General features: G+C 43.1%; 1 protein-coding gene across 1 annotated transcript in view; it reads right to left on the bottom strand.

Moving 5' to 3' along the window:
- The window catches only part of cdkal1 (CDK5 regulatory subunit associated protein 1-like 1), a 358,098-nt gene that overhangs the window by 40,990 nt on the left and 294,401 nt on the right, over nt 1-22,707 (bottom strand). Inside the window, exon 12 of the mRNA XM_060920977.1 lies at nt 17,262-17,324. Within this exon, the coding sequence (XP_060776960.1) occupies nt 17,262-17,324 (63 nt within the window). The remainder of the gene's footprint in view (nt 1-17,261; nt 17,325-22,707) is intronic.

Below are 22,707 nucleotides of genomic sequence, written 5' to 3'. Positions count from 1 at the left end.
CTCTGGAAGGCCTTGGCGTGTTGCCACGTCTGGTCCGTGTCTCTGCAAGCCCCCAGTTCACCAATAAATCCCCTCCTTTTCATGCTCTTTCACTCCTTTCTTTTCTCCAAACGGCTCGTGTTTGTCTCTCTCTCCATCCCATCCTGCCAGGATTAGATGGGATGTTCCTGAAAAGAAACAAAGCCTTTTAGCCTTCACTCTTTTTCCCCCTGACCCAACCACAGCTGCTGTTTTCTTTCTGCATCTGTTTTAACAGTTTCCTTTGATGGGTTTCGTTCCCTCCTCAAAAGAGATCACAAGTCTTCCACAGACCTCCTCTACGAACAGTTCTTATTTCTGGCACTCAGACCTTTGTATCCGTGTATGCGGGCGTGAGGATTTGTTTCCCCCAGTGCATTCTGACAGCGTAATGATTTTTCGCATTGTTGAGACAAAACGCTTGGTGCAGGAGTGCAGTCTTGTGTCTCGCCTTAATTCTGGTTTCCGTACGTGTGTACGTGTACGCACCATGACGGCACAATCTGTTGGTGTTACAAACACACTGTGGCCTGGGAACAGCTTGATCACAGATATTGTAACAGAAGAAGCAATCGCAACATCAGGATTTTTCCTGAGCTGTAATCCTGGATGTTCTGTGTTCTGGAAGTGGCCGGAACATTGGGAGAAGCCATGGTCTAATGGTGAAGGAAGCAGCTTTGGGACCAAAAGGTTGCAGGTTTGATTCTCTGGACCAGCAAAAATGGCTGAAGTGCCCTTGAGCAAGGCACCTAACCCCCACCTGCTCCGGTTATGCCGTACATTGCTCTGGATAAGAGCGTCTGCTAAATGCCTGTAATGTAATATAACATTAATCCCAGTCTGGTTTCCAGTGCAGCTCAAAGCAGGCAAATTCTCCATAATCCTGCATTTTGTTGACAGATTACCAAGTGAGCCGTGAATTTGGTTAATCTTCTTGCCAAGGTACCACATGAGCCAAAGAGGGGTATGTGGGTGGAGTAAGAAATAGTGCAGAACACTCACTGGTCAGAGAATGGCCATGATTCCGAGAGCCTTTTCCCCCCAGCCAACATCGCAGAATGATCTCAAGTAGTAGAGTAGTGACAATTTTATTCCCCCCAGTACAGTTTTCTTGCCTCTGACATCAAGCCTGTTTTTAGGCCTCTTACCTGTAATCCAGGTAAAGTTCACCTTCTTTTACTTCCAGTCAATCCCAAATAGGTGCTGTAATCCCGACCTGGTACACCGTATCCAAGTTTGCGCTCAATCTTCTCGCTTGTGATGAATTCTTATAGTACTGGCCTTTATTTGCGTCACTCGCTGTAATTGCAACAAGCTCACCCTGTCTCATGCTCAGTAGTTCACCCTGAGGAAAACATAAAGAGGCGCCTTGCAAACTCTGCCATCAAATCGTCGATAGCTAACTCGCCGAGCTAATTCTCTGGCAAAACTGCAGTGTATAGCTGCAATGCATTCTGGGACTCTGAGACCAATGTTTGTCCCCAGGTCTCCATGACTTGCATACTGGATTTCTCAGAAACACGGAAAACATGGAGTGAGAAAAGACGTTTCATTTTCAGGAGGCGACAGTGAAACCTGACCATTATCACTGAAGCTTGAGGTCATAACGGTGTTAGCGATGTTTCAGCGTGACACAAAACCTGCTAACTTCACAGGAAGAACAAAAGTACATCAGCAACCCATAAAGGGAGTTTTGTCTCCAAGTGACTACGGTGGTTCTCTCGAAATCTGATCACCCAGCAACGGGATTATTTTCAAAACAAAACCCAGCAGTTATGATGTCTTGCTAACGTCTGGGGGAAAAAAAAAACACGAAGCGACAAATGTCCTGCTTATTAATGTACTGAAGAAATTCATATTACTCAGTAAGTCTCAAAGTTACTCACTCACAGTATGTGCAAGCACACTTCAAATGAGAGAAAAGTAAAAGACAGAAGGGCCAACGGGTGTGTAACCGCTACACACACCCCTTTTAACACGAGCCTTTACAGCGTTAACACAGTGTTTTACAGTTTCCTCCCGAGCTTCGCTCAACACAGCTCTATTTTCCAGATTTTGCCCATAAATCAGCCAGTGATCTGAGACTCAGAGACATTTTAACACATCCTGTACGGATACAATTACACGAGAGATATTGTAAAAAAAAAAAAAAAAATCTAAATAAATCCCACACATCTGGGCTGAGAGGTGAGAATCTGCACAATAAGACATTCTCCAAATTGTACAATTCTTATTCTTTAATATAAGAAGGGCTGATTTTTTTGTTTTTGCCAAAAATTCCTGTTTATTCCCAAAATCCAAGATAATATTCTGAAAAGCTTTCATAACGTCCCATTCATATCCTTCCTGCTCCGTCTGAGAGCCAGATGGAAAAAATTGCAGGACTAAAGACCTGGTTCTGAGATCGGGGCATGAAGTGAAATTTCTGTGACTTAAAACGGCCAAAAATTAAACGTGCAGAAAAAAAAAAAAAAAGATTCACATGGCAACTTTTCCTCTCCAACATTCTGGACAGGTTTTGTATAAAAAAACAAACAAACAAACAAAAAACTATGCAGTGTGCTGTTATCGGACAAATATTCCCATCACACAACGGTGATTAGTTTCCGACAGTAGCATGTTGCCAAGTGTTTTATTTCTCTTACAGCACACCAATCTGCCAACGATTACAATTATTTACCAATCAAAGACTTACGTCATACTTTTTCCCTTCTTTATAGTTACATTTAATGTTCGTGAAACAAGTTAGTTCCTGTTGTCACTGATGTCATAGCAGCGATAAACGGTCATTCCCTCTCCAGCCTCTCTTTATTCTCTCTCAAAGACAAAAAGAAAAAAAAAATCGCAAGCTGCGATATTTTATCAACAAACTGTAAAGCATAAACTCAGAAAATGCCAAGTTTCAGCTTTGGCTCCGACTGTTCCAACACACTGACACTGGAGACTCCTTCCAGAAATGTGACAAACATCTCTTTACTGAATAAAAACCTCGCCATAGCAATGATTAGCTGGTATTTTGACCATCTGTTACTATAGAAACGATAATGTATTCGAACGAGCGCATTAATCCAAATGTGATTGGTCAGGGCGGCTGTTTTAGAAAACTCATCAACACTTTGTGACCAATCAGAGTCCTGTGATGTGAAGCTGAATGAAGAAGATCTGGAATACGTTTCTTTCATGACTTTTTTTTTTCTCTTGCAGTAAACACACTTCAAAATAGCATAATTTTGTCTGGGGCTGAAATATTTTCCAAACAAACAAACAAAAAGCAAAGTGGGAGAAGATGGTGTGAAAGGTTCTCGCAGGCCTCCACGACTGATGACGGATTAAAAGCAGGCGAACAAAACAAAGCAAACACTCGAGCGTCTGCAGGTTCCATCCTGTTCTCAGTGTTCACGAGGCGTTCCTCAGGAGAAGTGGAGTCACCTCAGAACAACAAAGTCCAACGCTCGGAGACAAACTTTCAAACGGTTGAGATGGAGAGAGTCGACTCCTCACTTTATACTTCAGCCTGAGTGAGGAAGAAGACGAGGTCAAGGTTTTGGATTTTTCTGTCTAGACGGCTTTTCATCTCGCCGTGGAGGATTTAGTGTTCCTTCAGGCACGGAGAAGAGCGCAGGATGAAAGGACGGGGTTTTCCCCAACGCTGGACTACAGATTAGCGCCTTGCAGGCTCCTCCAGGACCTCCTGCTCCTCTGGAACATGGAGAACGTGGCCAGAAGCTCTGAACATCTCCTCAGAGTGCGTTCATGGCTCACGGCTCGCTGACTAACACGCTAACTTCTGAATATGCAGCTTCACTCGAAGCCTGGAGGACGGCTGATCGACGATTATTTATGTTTCGTTCGACTGAAGGTTGCGTTTGAAGGTGTGCGCGTGTGTGTGTGTGTAAGATACACTCGTCGAGTATTTTTCCAGTATTCTGCTTTGCAGCATTGACAAGCAAGATCACGCTCTCAATCGGCCACACAAACACCATCAGGTCTGTATACACCCAGCGGCCACGTTAATCGGAACGTGTTGTTGATTCTGAGATCCCTGTTCTTGGCTGCAGGAGTGGAACCCAATGTGGTGTTCTTTCTGCTGTTGCATACGGAGATGCTTTTCTGATCACCACGGTTGTAAAGAGTGATTATACGAGTTACGATATACTTCCTGGAAAAAAAAAAAGCTCGAGCCACCTTGAACGTGTCAATTTTCTGATCTCTGCCCCTCTCTTATCAACAAGGCGTTTACTTTCCACCCACAGAACTGTCACTCGCTCACTCACTCACTCGATGGATGTTGTTTGTTTTTCGCACCATTCTGTGTAACTCGAGAGACTGTTTGTTGTGTGTGAAAACCCCAGGAGGAGATCAGCAGCTTCTGAAATACTCAAACCCATACCACGGTGAAAGAAAGTCACACGAAAGCATTAACCGAAGCTCTCGATTTGTATCTGCGTGATTTTGTGCTGCTGTCGAGGGATCAGCCGATGAGAGAACTGCATCGAACAGAAGAAGAGGCGGACGTATGGTGGTTCCTGATCAAGTGGCCGATGACTGTACTCCACAAACACGATGAGTCCGCTGTGGGCGTGTCCCAAACCGCGCACACTCTCGTCACTGTATAGGCCACACGAGTGAACCCTTCCCAGCGAGCAAGCGTGGGTCAGTAAATCAGTCAATAAAACAGAGCAAAGAATAAAAAGTAAAATAAAAAGAATCATTTAAAATGGAAAATAAGGGCGTGAGGGTAAGAGTGGAGGGGTTCAGCTGGTTTCCAGCGCAGTGGAGGAAGAAAAGGAGTCTTTTAGGAATAACTGATGAATATTTCAGCTTCTCTACTAAACCCGAAAATACAGAGAAAACAAACCGTACAATATCCAAATGGGCTTTTTCTCCCCCTCCCCCGCTGAAGCCATTAGAGCACATTTCCATATAAATTGTTGCGCTGCTAAACAAGCTCGTGTTATTGCAGTGTAAAGTTGATTCGGTGGCGCAGCTGGCTTCTCCGCCTCACTGTAATTATGTGTGTGTGTGTGTGTGTGTGGGCATTGTGTCTCCTGCCTGCTGCACAATCTTCTCGTTACTCATGCAGATCAATTAGCGTACCGTACCCCTCCCCCCCCCAACACACGTGCGTGCGGATGACTGAGGTGATGGTGATCAGAAACGTGATTTCACGCATCACACCTTAAATTCTGCAGACACGTAAAATATCGAGTCGAGTTCTTCTCATTGTTTAATTGCAGCTGCTCGTGGAAGATGATTATGGCAGTTAGCTGCTAGCATAAACGCACGCTAATCAAATTGATAAGCAAATCTGTCGCGGACGAACAGCAGCAGGATCTGGGGGGGAATACAAACAAACAAACAAACAAGCAAGCAAGCAAGCAAACAAACTTCCCTCCAGTAAAATTCAAATCAATCATCCAGACCTGGAATTTAATCCTGAAACAAACATCTGTTTAAAAATCAATTCAACTTTAATTAAACTTAATAGTGGTTTCCAAAAAAAAAAAAAAACCCTTCCAAAAGCACAGGCTCTGTTCCACAGACTTTTAATTCAGTATTTCAAAATCACACGAAATATTAATGAGCCTTTACATTGATATTCTTATTTACTTTATTATAAATGATCCATTTCCCCTGAAGTAAACAGTCGTTAATCAAATCATTTAGCTGAAGACGCTTCCCCTGTTTTGGCTTTTATATTTCATTTTAGCTCCATAATTAGTTTCACATTCATTTTGTTTTATTTATATTTTATTTCTTTCTTCATTTGATTATTTAAAAGTGTTGAACGTTTGCATGGATTTGAATATTGAATTAATATTCATGAGTATTTTGAGTTTTTAGTCGTGCTGTTTAGTCTGAGGAAGAGCTGAGTGAGGAACCAAAAAAACAAGGTGTGAAACTTCTTTATATTCATTAAAATAATGTAAAAATAATCCGAGACTATTTCTCTCTGTGGGGGGCGGGGTCAGTCAGACTCAACACATTTAACTCCTCCTTCCCCGATTCGTTTCTCATATGATTCTTAATATAAGTGAACGATAAACTCAACTCGGTTTAGGATTCGGCTACAGAACAGAAATAAATAAACCAATCGAAACTACTCTGACATTTACAGTGGTGCTTGAAAGTTTGTGAACCCTTTAGAATTTTCTATATTTCTGCATAAATATGACCTAAAACATCATCAGATTTTCACACAAGTCCTAAAAGTAGATAAAGAGAACCCAGTTAAACAAATGAGACAAAAATATTATACTTGGTCATTTATTTATTGAGGAAAATGATCCAATATTACATATCTGTGAGTGGCAAAAGTATGTGAACCTTTGCTTTCAGTATCTGGTGTGACCCCCTTGTGCAGCAATAACTGCAACTAAACGTTTGCGGTAACTGTTGATCAGTCCTGCACACCGGCTTGGAGGAATTTTAGCCCGTTCCTCCGTACAGAACAGCTTCAACTCTGGGATGTTGGTGGGTTTCCTCACATGAACTGCTCGCTTCAGGTCCTTCCACAACATTTCCATTGGATTAAGGTCAGGACTTTGACTTGGCCATTCCAAAACATTAACTTTATTCTTCTTTAACCATTCTTTGGTAGAACGACTCGTGTGCTTAGGGTCGTTGTCTTGCTGCATGACCCACCTTCTCTTGAGATTCAGTTCATGGACAGATGTCCTGACATTTTTCCTTTAGAATTCGCTGGTATAATTCAGAATTCATTGTTCCATCAATGATGGCAAGCCGTCCTGGCCCAGATGCAGCAAAACAGGCCCAAACCATGATACTACCACCACCATGTTTCACAGATGGGATAAGGTTCTTGTGCTGGAATGCAGTGTTTTCCTGTTAAACCAAAAAGTTCTATTTTGGTCTCATCTGTCCACAAAACATTTTTCTAATAGCCTTCTGGCTTGTCCACGTGATCTTTAGCAAACTGCAGACGAGCAGCAATGTTACTTTTGGAGAGCGGTGGCTTTCTCCTTGCAACCCTGCCATGCACACCATTGTTGTTCAGTGTTCTCCTGATGGTGGACTCATGAACATTAACATTAACCAATGTGAGAGAGGCCTTCAGTTGCTTACAAGTTACCCTGGGGTCCTTTGTGACCTTGTTGACTATTACACGCCTTGCTCTTGGAGTGATCTTTGTTGGTCAACCACTCCTGGGGAGGGTAACAATGGTCTTGAATTTCCTCCATTTGTACACAATCTGTCTGACTGTGGATTGGTGGAGTCCAAACTCTTTAGAGATGGTTTTGTAACCTTTTCCAGCCTGATGAGCATCAACAACGCTTTTTCTGAGGTCCTCAGAAATCTCCTTTGTTCGTGCCATGATACACTTCCACAAACATGTGTTGTGAAGATCAGACTTTGATAGATCCCTGTTCTTTAAATAAAACAGGGTGCCCACTCACACCTGATTGTCATCCCATTGATTTGAAAACACCTGACTCTAATTTCACCTTCAAATTAACTGCTAATCCTAGAGGTTCACATACTTTTGCCACTCACAGATATGTAATATTGGATCATTTTCCTCAATAAATAAATGACCAAGTATAATATTTTTGTCTCATTTGTTTAACTGGGTTCTCTTTATCTACTTTTAGGACTTGTGTGAAAATCTGATGTTGTTTTAGGTCATATTTATGCAAAAATATAGAAAACTCTAAAGGGTTCACAAACTTCCAAGCACCACTGTATGTGTTTTATTAATTTCTTTATAAAGTAATTTATGATTCACGAACTGATCCAGCGCGTGTACAGTAAATTACTGCGGTTGCCAGATTCAAAATATTCCCTCCTGTTTTCCTCCAGGTCTAATTTAGATTCGACAGCGCAGAATCAGAGATTAATAACTCCGAGAGAGAGAGAGAGAGAGAGAGAGAGAGAGAGAGAGAGAGAGAGTGTGTGAGAGAGAGAGAACATGGAAAATATGAAGTGGTCAGGGTTGCCAGATTGGATTAAGTTAAATCAGACCAGAAAAAATGTCAGATATAGAGAATACACTGATATTTGCCAGGGTTGCCAGATTGGTTAGAGGGGAAAATGAGATACACTTTGTCAATAAACAACTTCAGGCAGAGTCAGACAGATGGATGGATGGATGGATGGATGGATGGATGGACAGATCAATGACTGTTGATGGACTGAGTCAAATACGCCATGATCAGAAATACAATTCCAAATTAGTTGCCAGATTGGGGTTTTTTGTGTATTTCCCATTAAAAGCATTCAAACATCGACAGTGTCTCATAAATGTAAATAAAATTGCAGTGCGATACACTGACAGATATCTTGAACACACACACATGCGTTAACAGAGACAGAGACGATAGACACCTCACTCTCATAGACACGAAGAGACATGTCAACGTGCGTGTGGTTTATAGAGACAGTTAATTAACACAGTCGTACAAAAATGCAGCTCAAACATGGAGGAAGTGACACACAGAGGATTCCCTTTTACAGTCACGGAGAGAAAACAACAACAACGTTTAAATCAGCATAATTAAATGTAACACAAATGAATTGCGGTAATTAATCGAGTGTAATTAGACACAGCGTAAAGAACAACACAACTTCAGAGCTGAGCTCTAAACACAGAGAGAGAGAGAGAGAGAGAGAGAGAGAGAGAGAGATCACTGAGGGTTCTCAGACTGAGTCAGTGAAATCACTCGTCAGTCAGTGAAGGGTTTTTCTTACAAAAATAAAAATGAATTTCTGATCTCTCACACACACTACATACAGAGAGAGGGAAATGTCAGGGTTGCCAGGTTGAATCACAGTCACAGAGAAATGTCTGAGCTTCTATAACCTCATCATGATGACACTTTAATCTTGTCAATAAAATTCCAGTTTAATTTAATATTTGTTACGACTTGATTGTACAGCACGCGTCAGAAAACTGCTCGAATCAATCAGATTAATTTTTCTTCTTCTTTAAGGAGTGTGTTATCAACAATGTATATAGTGTTCATTGATCAGGGTTGCCAGATTGACTTGAACACCTGATCAATTGCCAGATGAGGATTTTTCCTTCCTGCTGAGCTCCAGCAGTGAGAACTCTAAACAGTTTTATATCCAGATCAGGGATGCCAGATTGGAGCTTTTAATTCCACATCAGCACTTCAGTGTGAATCGGATGATTATATGGACATTTAGAGACAGGAAATAATACAACAATTTCAGACTTTTAAGATGCAATAAATTAAAAACTGAACTTCCTTAAGGTAATGTGAGTAAAAGCAACTGATTGTGTTGGTGTGTTTCTCTCCACTCTGGCAACCCCAGGTGAGGTCAGTGTGGTGTGAATGATGAGGTCAGTGAGTGAAAGCCGTGAGCTGTTGAGGGACTGACGAACGTGATTGGCTCCCAGATCTGTCCAGTTAAAGAGCTGCTCTCACTGGTCATGTGACTTTAATTACGCTTATTTTTTAGATTTTGATATCAACGACAAATAAAAATTAAAAAGATCTGCAGCTCCAGAACGAACGAAATGATAACAGCGTGAACTGTTTCTACCAGACGGCTTTAAGGAAACTCAATTATTAATGCGTGATGAAGGAAAAACAGAGTGATGGGTCTGGCACTCTGTGTGTGTGTGTGTGTGTGTGTGTGTAGTGCCCAACAGTCTTTTCATTTTGATTGATGGAGCTTCTTTACCACCATCTGGAAACACAGAGACGACATTAATCACAGTCCTAAAGTGTGACCGAGAGCAGCGGACTTAAGATCACACACACACACACACACCTCTCTCTCTCACACACACTATACATCTCTCTCTCTCACACACTGTACAGCTCTCTCTCTCACACACACTATACAGCTCTCTCTCACACACACTATACATCTCTCTCTCTCTCTCACACACTGTACAGCTCTCTCTCTCACACACTGTACAGCTCTCTCTCTCACACACACTATACAGCTCTCTCTCACACACACTATACATCTCTCTCTCTCACACACTGTACAGCTCTCTCTCTCACACACTATACATCTCTCTCTCTCACACACACTATACATCTCTCTCTCTCTCACACACTGTACAGCTCTCTCTCTCACACACACTATACAGCTCTCTCTCACACACACTATACATCTCTCTCTCTCACACACTGTACAGCTCTCTCTCTCACACACTATACATCTCTCTCACACACACTATACATCTCTCTCTCTCACACACACTATACATCTCTCTCTCACACACACTATACATCTCTCTCTCACACACACTATACATCTCTCTCTCTCACACACTGTACAGCTCTCTCTCTCACACACTATACAGCTCTCTCTCTCACACACACTATACATCTCTCTCTCTCACACACACTATACATCTCTCTCTCACACACACACACTATACAGCTCTCTCTCTCACACACAGTATACATCTCTCTCTCACACACACTATACATCTCTCTCTCACACACACACACACTATACAGCTCTCTCTCTCACACACAGTATACATCTCTCTCTCACACACACTATACATCTCTCTCTCTCACACACAGTATACATCTCTCTCTCACACACGCTATACATCTCTCTCTCACACACACTATACATCTCTCTCTCTCACACACTATACATCTCTCTCACACACTGTACAGCTCTCTCTCTCACACACACTATACATCTCTCTCTCTCACACACACTATACATCTCTCTCTCTCTCACACACAGTATACATCTCTCTCTCACACACAGTATACATCTCTCTCTCACACACACTATACATCTCTCTCTCTCACACACACAATACATCTCTCTCTCACACACACACTATACAGCTCTCTCTCACACACACTATACATCTCTCTCTCTCACACACACTATACATCTCTCTCTCTCACACACACTATACATCTCTCTCTCTCACACACTGTATACATCTCTCTCTCTCACACACACACTATACATCTCTCTCTCTCACACACACAATACATCTCTCTCTCACACACACACTATACAGCTCTCTCTCACACACACTATACATCTCTCTCTCTCACACACACTATACATCTCTCTCTCACACACACTATACATCTCTCTCTCTCACACTATACATCTCTCTCTCTCACACACTGTACAGCTCTCTCTCTCACACAGTATACATCTCTCTCTCACACACACTATACATCTCTCTCTCTCACACACTATACATCTCTCTCTCTCACACACTATACATCTCTCTCTCACACACACGATACATCTCTCTCTCTCACACACTGTACAGCTCTCTCTCTCACACACAGTATACATCTCTCTCTCACACACTATACAGCTCTCTCTCTCACACACACTATACATCTCTCTCACACACTACATCTCTCTCACACACACTATACATCTCTCTCTCTCTCTCTCTCTCTCTCTCTCTCTCTCTCACACACACTATACAGCTCTCTCTCACATACTGTACAGCTCTCTCTCTCACACACTATACAGCTCTCTCTCTCACACACACTATACATCTCTCTCACACACTATACATCTCTCTCACACACACTATACATCTCTCTCTCTCTCTCTCTCTCACACACACTATACAGCTCTCTCTCACACACTGTACAGCTCTCTCTCTCACACACACTATACATCTCTCTCTCACACACACTATACATCTCTCTCTCACACACACTACATATCTCTCACACACTATACATCTCTCTCACACACTACAGCTCTCTCTCTCACACACACTATACATCTCTCTCACACACTATACATCTCTCTCACACACACTATACATCTCTCTCTCTCTCTCTCTCTCTCTCTCACACACACTATACAGCTCTCTCTCACACACTGTACAGCTCTCTCTCTCACACACACTATACATCTTTCTCTCACACACACTATACATCTCTCTCACACACACTACATCTCTCTCACACACTATACATCTCTCTCTCACACACTACAGCTCTCTCTCTCACACACTATACAGCTCTCTCTCTCACACACACTATACATCTCTCTCACACACACACTATACATCTCTCTCTCACACACTGTACAGCTCTCTCTCACACACACTATACATCTCTCTCACACACACACTATACATCTCTCTCTCACACACACTGTACAGCTCTCTCTCACACACACTATACATCTCTCTCTCACACACACTATACATCTCTCTCTCTCACACACACTATACATCTCTCTCTCACACACACTATACATCTCTCTCTCTCTCACACTGTACAGCTCTCTCTCTCTCACACTGTACAGCTCTCTCTCTCTCACACACACACTATACATCTCTCTCTCACACACACACTATACATCTCTCTCTCTCACACACACTATACATCTCTCTCTCACACACACACTATACATCTCTCTCTCTCACACACACTACATCTCTCTCTCACACACATTACATCTCTCTCTCTCACACACTATACAGCTCTCTCTCACACACTATACATCTCTCTCTCTCACACACACTATACATCTCTCTCACACACACACTATACATCTCTCTCTCTCACACACTATACATCTCTCTCTCACACACACTATACATCTCTCTCTCTCACACACACTATACATCTCTCTCTCTCACACACTGTACAGCTCTCTCTCTCACACACAGTATACATCTCTCTCTCTCACACACACTATACATCTCTCTCTCTCACACACACACTATACATCTCTCTCACACTATACATCTCTCTCTCTCACACACACTATACATCTCTCTCTCTCACACACTGTACAGCTCTCTCACACACAGTATACATCTCTCTCTCACACACACTATACATCTCTCTCTCTCACACACTATACATCTCTCTCTCACACATACTATACATCTCTCTCTCTCACACACTGTACAGCTCTCTCTCTCACACACAGTATACATCTCTCTCACACACACTATACATCTCTCTCTCTCACACACTGTACAGCTCTCTCTCTCACACACAGTATACATCTCTCTCTCACACACTATACAGCTCTCTCTCTCACACACACTATACATCTCTCTCACACACTATACATCTCTCTCACACACACTATACATCTCTCTCTCTCTCTCTCTCTCTCTCACACACACTATACATCTCTCTCACACACACTATACATCTCTCTCTCTCACACACTGTACAGCTCTCTCTCTCACACACAGTATACATCTCTCTCACACACACTATACATCTCTCTCTCTCACACACTGTACAGCTCTCTCTCTCACACACAGTATACATCTCTCTCTCACACACTATACAGCTCTCTCACACACACTATACATCTCTCTCTCTCTCTCTCACACACACTATACATCTCTCTCTCACACACTGTACAGCTCTCTCTCTCACACACACTATACATCTCTCTCTCACACACACTACATCTCTCTCTCACACACTATACATCTCTCTCTCACACACTACAGCTCTCTCTCTCACACACACTATACATCTCTCTCACACACTATACATCTCTCACACACACTATACATCTCTCTCTCTCTCTCTCTCACACACACTATACAGCTCTCTCTCACACACTGTACAGCTCTCTCTCTCACACACACTATACATCTCTCTCTCTCACACACTGTACAGCTCTCTCTCTCACACACTATACATCTCTCTCTCACACACACTATACATCTCTCTCTCTCACACACTGTACAGCTCTCTCTCTCACACACTATACATCTCTCTCACACACTATACATCTCTCACACACACTATACATCTCTCTCTCTCTCTCTCTCTCTCTCTCTCTCTCACACACACTATACAGCTCTCTCTCACACACTGTACAGCTCTCTCTCTCACACACACTATACATCTCTCTCTCTCACACACTGTACAGCTCTCTCTCTCACACACTATACATCTCTCTCTCACACACACTATACATCTCTCTCTCTCTCACACACACTATACATCTCTCTCACACACACTATACATCTCTCTCTCTCACACACACTATACATCTCTCTCTCTCTCACACACACTATACAGCTCTCTCTCACACACTGTACAGCTCTCTCTCTCACACACACTACATCTCTCTCTCTCACACACACTATACATCTCTCTCTCTCTCACACACACTATACATCTCTCTCTCACACACACTATACATCTCTATCTCTCTCACACACACTATACAGCTCTCTCTCTCACACACACTATACATCTCTGTCTCTCACACACACACACACACACTATACATCTCTCTCTCTCACACACACACACTATACATCTCTCTCTCACACACACACCCCAACTCACATTCTGTTGAACGTCCTGAACAGGAGCAACACCACCGAAGTGCATCGTCTAAACGGCATCAAACAGATCATTCCGACACGCCACGGTTCCTCACGCTACAGTTCACCACCAACTTCATATTCCATCATTTATCCACGACACGGTCCCTCACGCTTCACTCGTACACTCCAGCAGACACTTCATGCTGCTTTTGCCCTGTTTTTAGACTCCTGCTTCCCAAAGTACACAAACGTCGCATCCAAGACAACGTGAACTACAAATCAGTTTTTAATTCCTCGGATAGCTCAGCGAGAGTGAATCCTGGATTCTGATTGGTCAGAAGGTGTTGATCCATTTCCTGACAGGAGTACAGCCGTGTGCTCGCTCGAATACGTTACCGTTTCTATAGTAACAGTGTGTACTGGGTGATATGGTTGATACGGACATGAACGTTGAGATGGTGAGGTTTCCTGTGAGGAGCAATGTGTTTCTGGAACATCTACGGAAGGAGTCTCCAGGGTCAGAGGTCGAGCTGGAACTCAGCTTTCCGACGTCTTCAGGACAGACGAGTTTCCGCTTCTTTGGGGAGAATAATATGAATCTGGTGAGGGTTTCTCACTGTTTACAGCTGCTCTAACGTACATGCTAACAGGAACTAGCATGCTTCACCAGCATTAAATGTAACTATAAATGGATAAAAAGTACGACACTTTAACGAATAAATAATTTGTAAGAAGAAGTTGCAGATTGCTGTGGTATCAGAAGAAAAACACTGATGTGATGTCAGTGGAGAATAATCCACGTCAGGTGGTCAGAGTGACTCCACTTTCATCACACTACGCTGCTGCTGCTGATGATTTTACGATAAAAGCACAACACACAGTCATTTATTTCTTCATTTCTACACGATTCGTGAGTCTTGCTGGTTGAAAGGTGGGTGTGTCCGACAAACAAAAAGACTGAAACCTGAGAAAAGATCCAGTGATGAATCTTGATGTTATATTTGTCCTTTAAGGGCTACAAAATGTGAGCGAACCCTTTCAGCGGTGGTTCAGGTCTGGTCAGAAAACAGAGGAAGCCGAGGCACAGCAGGAAAGTGTCTCGATTAACGGCCTTAATGCCAAATGATGAGGAGCAGCCAGTGTGGAGGCTCATGCATCATTAGAAAAGGATTAATGAACCAGAGCTTGCTCATTACTCGCCCGTGTCGGAGCCAAAACAGGCATCATCGAGCTCCGCAGCTCCATTTGGCCTCGGAACCAGGCGTGTTAATTGTCTTTGAGAAAATTAGACGAGGTGTTTGTACGATGCGTCGAACATCCAATCATCCTTCAAATAAAGACGTTCACCACCAAAAGAACGTCAGATTGTTCTCCGTTCTTCTTTCCCAAGCACGGATCCAGGTAAAGCTCATGACGAAAACCCCGAGAGACGCCTTCGACAACCTTTAAAAAGCCTGTTCATGCAGCGCTGAATGTCAGCGTCTCTTATAAATAATGCGGAACCTCTTCAAGGGTCAGTCAGCATTCCTGAGATGACACCATGCTAACCCTTCCCGATTAGCTTTCACTCACGGCGAGACACGGCAGCACCTCCGAGCGACGGCTTTTTAAAGACAGCATGACGCCGAGGCAGTAACCGATCTCAGGGACTCGTACTTGAGGAAGAGGCAAACGAACTCAAAACTAATTTTCCTCAGGGATTTAGAACACCTGGTCTAAAAAAAAAAAAAAATGCTAATACTCTTGTAACGATAAGCTTGGAAACTTTATTTGCAATAATGCTAACTCTTCTGTCTTAGCTTTCATGTTTTGTGAGCTAGTTTAGCATGTTGAAACTACACGAGCATTCTGTCAACACTCTCATGCTAACTGTAGCCTATTAGCACAAAAAAAAAGAAAGAAATAAAAATCCCTGCCATGGCTGAGGGTCAATCCAGGTCTCCGAGTTTGACAAGGACATCACTGACGAACTCTTCCCTTCGAGCCCCACCCGCACTTGTGCTGCACTCTTTTATCGCAATTCTGTCGTACTGTCATCTATCATCGGTGTGTGTGTTCCTGTGGGCTCCTGACTGTTCGGTCGTATTATATTTATTCATCTTTTTTTGGGCGTGGTGTACAAGGTGGAACTCTTCCAAGCCCCTGAGCGCGTTGTTTGTCCACGTCCGAAGCTTCTCTTTCAAACAATGTCCACAGGACTTGTTCACGGACTTGCGAAAATCCTGAACACTACGACTGCCCATCTGTTATTGGACGCCAAAGAAAACGAAAACAAGGCAGGACTTGGGATTGGTCAACTGCATTTTTTTTTTCCAAACGATCTGGAGACCACCCCATTTTTTGACATTCATGTCGTTCCTTTCTCGCCATTTCCTGACTCCTGAGCGTACATGCTGTCTCCCAGTCGAACTTCACCTCCTCTCTTTATGGCTTCTTCAATTTGGACTTGATTATGCTGTGCGGTTGTAATTAGTCCGTTAAAAAATAAATAAATAAATAAAAATTCATGGATAACAGGAGGACTCTGGCAGTGCTCTCGGCAGCGACGATAGCTTTTTTTTTTTTTTTATGGGTGGGAGATTTAGAGAACTGAAGGAGCTTGGCTCTGCTGAAATTTTAATGATGCCATTAAAAGACAACAGCTACAGAGCTCACACTGATTCCTGTCCAGATGCCCAGAGACTATGACATTCCACACTCTCTCTCTCGCTCTGCTTTTCCCCCAAACTACGTTCAAAAGACGCCTATTTTTCCCCCCTCTCCGGAGATTACACTGACAAGGGCTGACAAGAAGAATGGCGGAAAAGCCATTATCCTTAACAGCAGAGAGGAGCAGGGGAAGTGCTGCGGCTGTTTGCTTGAGACGAAGCTCAGATAAGAATCTAAGAGCAAAGAAATGCACTAGCACACACGAACAGAGAGAAAAGGTCAGGTTTAATGAAGGGGTCTGCTAATGACCAACATCAGCTCTTACCTTATGGTCGTAAGGGCTATACGAGTGGAACAACGCAGACAGCTCTTTGGTTCTCTGTTTTTTCTGTTGGGCAGAGAAAAAAAAAGAAATTAAAAAGGATCACTGCATGCATGAATACTCGGAAACCCATTATCTTGAGTTAAGACTGCAGAAACCAGGCTGTAATGACAAAAGAAAATGACTCAGATGGCAAAGCAAAAGAAAAGAAATGCTTAAAGGTTAGAAATGTGAATATTTGCCCCCTGAGCCTCTCGCCTTTCTTCCCCGAAACAGCCAAGCAGCTCAAATGTCCTTAATTTGTAATGAATTGCAAACGCGGGGGCTGGAGCTGATGTATGAAGGCACTTACTGTGATCACTTAAAGCAGGCAGAGAACATTATAAGCGAGTCTAATTAGAACATCGACCAGGCAGCAATTCAGTCGAGGAAAGCTGTGCTTTTTAACAGTCGAGAGAAACTCTGTGGACTAACACATGAGATCATGGAGGGAAAACGGATCCAACACAGAAACTTCTCAAGGAACAATGGTAAAATTCAGAATCCTCCATAAGACTGTCCAGAACTCAAGAAGCCCAACCTCCTACCAGCGTACCATCCGACATGCAGTACACCAGAACCTTAAAGTGAACTCATTCATGACTGTTCAAAAAAAAAATAATAATATATGAATAAAACTCAGTAAGCTAAGATTGCACATTCCAATCAATCATTCTCCATCTCTACCAACCTGGCTCCCAAACAGACAGAAGGATGGCCAGCAAACAGTTATTGCTGTCAGGGACAAGAGGGTAACCACCTGGCATGTTGGCAAGAAGGGTAACCAGCCGAGTAGCTCGAGCAACCACTTGGATAAGGAGGTTAACCATGTAGGCAAGGATGGTAACCACCTGGAAAAGTCAGGGAATCACGAACAATTTAGGGTAACTACCACCCGCAAGACAAGGGTCACCAAATGGGCAATTCGGATCACCACATCAGTAAGGAGGTTAACTGTGTAGGCAAGGAGGGTCATCACCATCAGGGCAAGGCTAACCAACTGGGTGAGAAGGTTATCTATCTGAACATGGTGGGTCAAAATATAAGCAAGAAAAGTCAACCATGTGGACAAGATTGGGCAATTAGTGTAACCATCTGTGAAAAAGGTAACTAACTGCGTTTAGAGGGTAAACACCTTGACAATAAGCTAACTGTTTGGGCAACTAGGGTCACCACATCGCAAGAATGCTAACTAATCTCAGGGCCAGAAAGAAGATAACCTGGGTAAGAACAGAAAACACCTTGATTCGAGGGGTAACCACTTGAGCAAGGAGAGTAACCACCACTGGGACAAAAAAGGCAATTATTAGGCCAAGAAGGGTAACTATTTTGACAAGAAGGGCAACCAACTGGGCTGGAAGACAACATCTGGGCAGAAGAGTAACCAGAGTCAAGACAGCATGAGATGGGCATCTTCAGCAGCACATCAACTCTCAAACTCTTCCACCGAAACAGACTTTTCACTTACCCCCTCCCCTCCCCTCCCCAGAACTTGGTTGCTCTTGAATTTTTGACCTTTCTTACCTAACTTACTACCGTTATCTATCTGTCAAACCAAAGCAGTGTTACTGATTTTGTTCAGGCTGTGTCCTTTATTCCTAAAAGGCAATTATGATTTCCAAAAAAAAGAACGTCATCGAATTGGTCACTGGAATGTAACGGACACTGTTGCTGATCCTCATTTCAAAATATTACCCCAGAAAAGCCCACACTGAGTAAGTCTTAAATAGTGAAAAATGTTCACATTAGGCAACTTCACCAGATCACATCTTCCTGCATACACCACATCTGATTAGCTAAGCGGTCCGATGGCCGAAGGCGCTCGAATGCTACAGAGAATTCAGCTTGGAATAGCAAGAGCAGCAGAATGAAGCATCCAGGCTTGGCTAATAATTTGACTGATTTCTCTTACTCTCTTCTAACCAGAACACCAGCTGGACGAGGATCAGGCTGAACACGGCCTCAGGGTTTCCCTTCTTCAGCTTAGCCAATGAGCTCCCAGCAGGATTGGCTCGATAAGGCCAGGATAAGGCAGGCAAGGAAGAACGGGATGGAGGGGGAGCGGTTGGAGCATCCCATATTCCGATTGCAACCCCTATGGCCATTTGAGAGAAAACGAGAGAAAGACAAAGTTGGAAAAAACTTCCAGATCTAAGGCAACCAAGACCAAGCCAGCCAAGTCTAAAGAGAATACGCTCAGTTCTCATCGTGTTGCATTTCTATATTCGGGAACTTCAAAAAGGAAAAGGCGAACTTTGTGACCTTGGGAAATTCAATACTTTAGAGTGTTGAGGCCAAGGTGAAGATCGCTCTACTTCTGAAGCAGTGTGTTAAAAATGAAAAATCATCCTGATAATCCAAGGAACATTTTTTCTTTCGGTTGTAGCCATTATTACCAAGTGCGAGAAGGATAGAAAGCACCGAGTGGTGTGGCTCAGGACACATTAAGTCCAAAATGGCTCCAACTACCTGAGGTAATAGCACGCATAACAGAAATGGACTAAGAAATATCAAGTTTCATGCCGAGGTAATGACATCTTCGCTCTTCATTCCTCACTGCTGAATGGACTTGACCAATTCGGGCTCTTATTACAATCAAAGCATTATGTCGCTGCTCGCAGGCGAGGGAAGCATTCAGGCTGAAAAAAACCTGCTCCAAGTTCCAGGTGCAATTTTCATTTCTGAGATGAAACGAGCAGAGTTTGTACTTCGTCTTGGAAAGTGCACGGACGATACGAGGGGTTTAGAAGCGCACACCACACCTCCTTAATAGTACCTCGATTCCATAATGCATGCTAATGATATTGCAAATAAGAATGTTGGAGCTGGTTATTTTCGGTGGCCAAATCATGATCTCACGATACATCTGCCACCTCGCTGTTGATGAACGATGACACCGCCGGTGATGTCCATCTGCTCCAAAGCAAACATGATGCCTTATTCAGGTGGCAACTAAATGCACCCATCACCCCCAAAGTGGCATCAGCATCATAAAAGAATGAACATTCAGAGTGACAGCCTCGACAAGGGCACAGAGCAGAGAACAGGCACGGACGATCACCATCAGGGTCACATGATCCCGCTGTATTTCGCTCTTGGCTTCTTGTGTATCATTAGCTACTCGATGAAGATGCAAATGATGTCATTTGTGACGCCCTGCGTCGTTTCCTTCTATCCATCACGTACATGAGGATAACATGAACAGTGGTGTAAAGACGCTCTTGACTCAGACACATGCCCTCGTGAGTGGCAGATGTTCGTGAGGTACAGCTGGGCACTTGGTGAATGGGACACTGGTCTTTTATGAGTCTAATACCCTGCTACTGGTTACAGAACCAAAGGGCAGAACTAACACAAGCTGTGAGAGAGCTGTCGAGATTAGATCAGGATCCAAAAATCATGGCAGATGCAACGACTGACACCGATCACAAGTCAGGGTCAACGTTGGGCCCTTTTTCAAACAAGTTCAAACTCTCGGAGCAGACCAAATTCAAGTTGGGTCATGAGGAGTTCACACCAAAGTTCCGCACATCAGTGTTGGAACTGGACTTCAAAACAATTTGGACCATGAGGTACGCTCGATTCGGACCTCACACTTCTGCAGTTTTCCTTGCATGATAGCGGCTCGGGTGAGAAGCGGTATCACAAAGGGGCCGGCTCACCCTTCCCAGAAGCCTCTTCACCAAGGAGCGAGCTGCCATTTTCACATCCAAAGAGATTCCACTGTTTGAAAAACAATCCACAAGAATCCGGTGTCATCCTCAGCCACAGATCATCAATTGTAACGTGAAACTGAAGCTATTTCGTCAAAATGGTTATAATTAACAGTTATTCCACGAAATCGAGTCGTACATGAGCTGATAGGCGACGAGGCGCGTAGCACCGAGAGTGAGTGGAATAACTTTTATTCTATCCACATTCACTGGATTTTGAGAAACAGAGCATTTTTATTTTTTGCAAATTCGATAAACAAAAACTTTACACAAAACGTCTGACAAAATCACTTCCGCTTAGAATGTAAACAAACTGGTGAAATGACAGGAGCAATATGTGAAAAATGCGATAAGTTCCATATTTTATTGCTTTCTTTGTATTTTCTAAGGCTGCAACGATACATTAGGCCACGATACGATACGTATCACGATATTAGGGTCATGATACGATACATATCGCGATACACAATGATACACGACAAACTGGTGTGAAAATGTCAAAAATGACATTTTTAATATGAATCAACAATAACACCATACATTTATGCAGACATTACAGTGTATGAGAAATGATGAGCGACCAGCCGATATAAACAGATAATAACACATCCTTCATCTGTTTACATAAAAGGGTGACTTCTTACCATGCTTACAGTTCTTACTAAATACCAATATATCAGCAACGCATGCACATTACATGCAGTGTGTGGAATGATCCACTGTACATATGCAGAGATTGGACTGACCAACTGACTTAGTTGGACGAAAACAGACGAGTTAATTAAAGCACCATTTGCACAATAGCATCTGTCTTTCAAAAACAAACTAATAATAGTAACAGCTACAAACTGCTCTTTAAAAACATTAAGTCCAGTTAGTCTTTTAAGCTTCCCCTAGAAAAATATCAGTACATCAACAATGAGTGTTGACACGCGATTTGAGAATTACATTCAATTGACTGGATTAATATGATTACCTTAACATAATACTGTAGTAATAGCAACACGTGCCAACGTCAATGTTACCAAACGATCTGATTGGCTACGGACAGAACCGAATGCACACGGAAGCGCACGATCTACTGCGCAAGCGTGAATACCTCGGACACGGTATTGAAACTGCCCCGCACGTAAAAGTTGATCACTCTGAACTTAGTAGCTTATCATCGTTAGCATATTGAGTATGGACCTCACACACGGACTGGCCATCGGGAGTAGCGGGAGTTTTCCCGGTGGGCCGGTGGTTCAGCGTGGGCCGGCGGAGAAAAAAAAAAAAAAACAGTTGCGCGCTGGCCTTTAATATGATAAGCAATGTTAACAGTTTCTTAAAGAAACTTAACATTGCTTATCATATTAAAGGCCAGCGCGCAACTGTTTTTTTTTTTTTTTCTCCGCCGGCCCACACTGAACCACCGGCCCACCAGGAAAACTCCCGCTACTCCCGATGGCCAGTCCGTGTGTGCGAGAGCGGCATATGTCAATTTCCCAAATGTTTCCAAATAAATACCCACCTTTCGTGTCATTTCGACGATCACGCCCGACTATAATTGTTTTGAGTATAATATAGTCTCTACATGCGGAAAATGAGTTAGTATCGTATCATGGCGAAAGTATCGCGATGCATCGATGCATCGTTGCACCCCTAGTATTTTCAGGGGTTTTCTTCTTCTCCTTCAGGGTTTTTTGGCAGCTGGTAAA

The sequence above is a fragment of the Neoarius graeffei genome, chromosome 5, assembly GCF_027579695.1.
Source record: "Neoarius graeffei isolate fNeoGra1 chromosome 5, fNeoGra1.pri, whole genome shotgun sequence".
NCBI lineage: Eukaryota > Metazoa > Chordata > Actinopteri > Siluriformes > Ariidae > Neoarius > Neoarius graeffei.
This window is presented reverse-complemented; position numbering and strand designations above follow the sequence as displayed.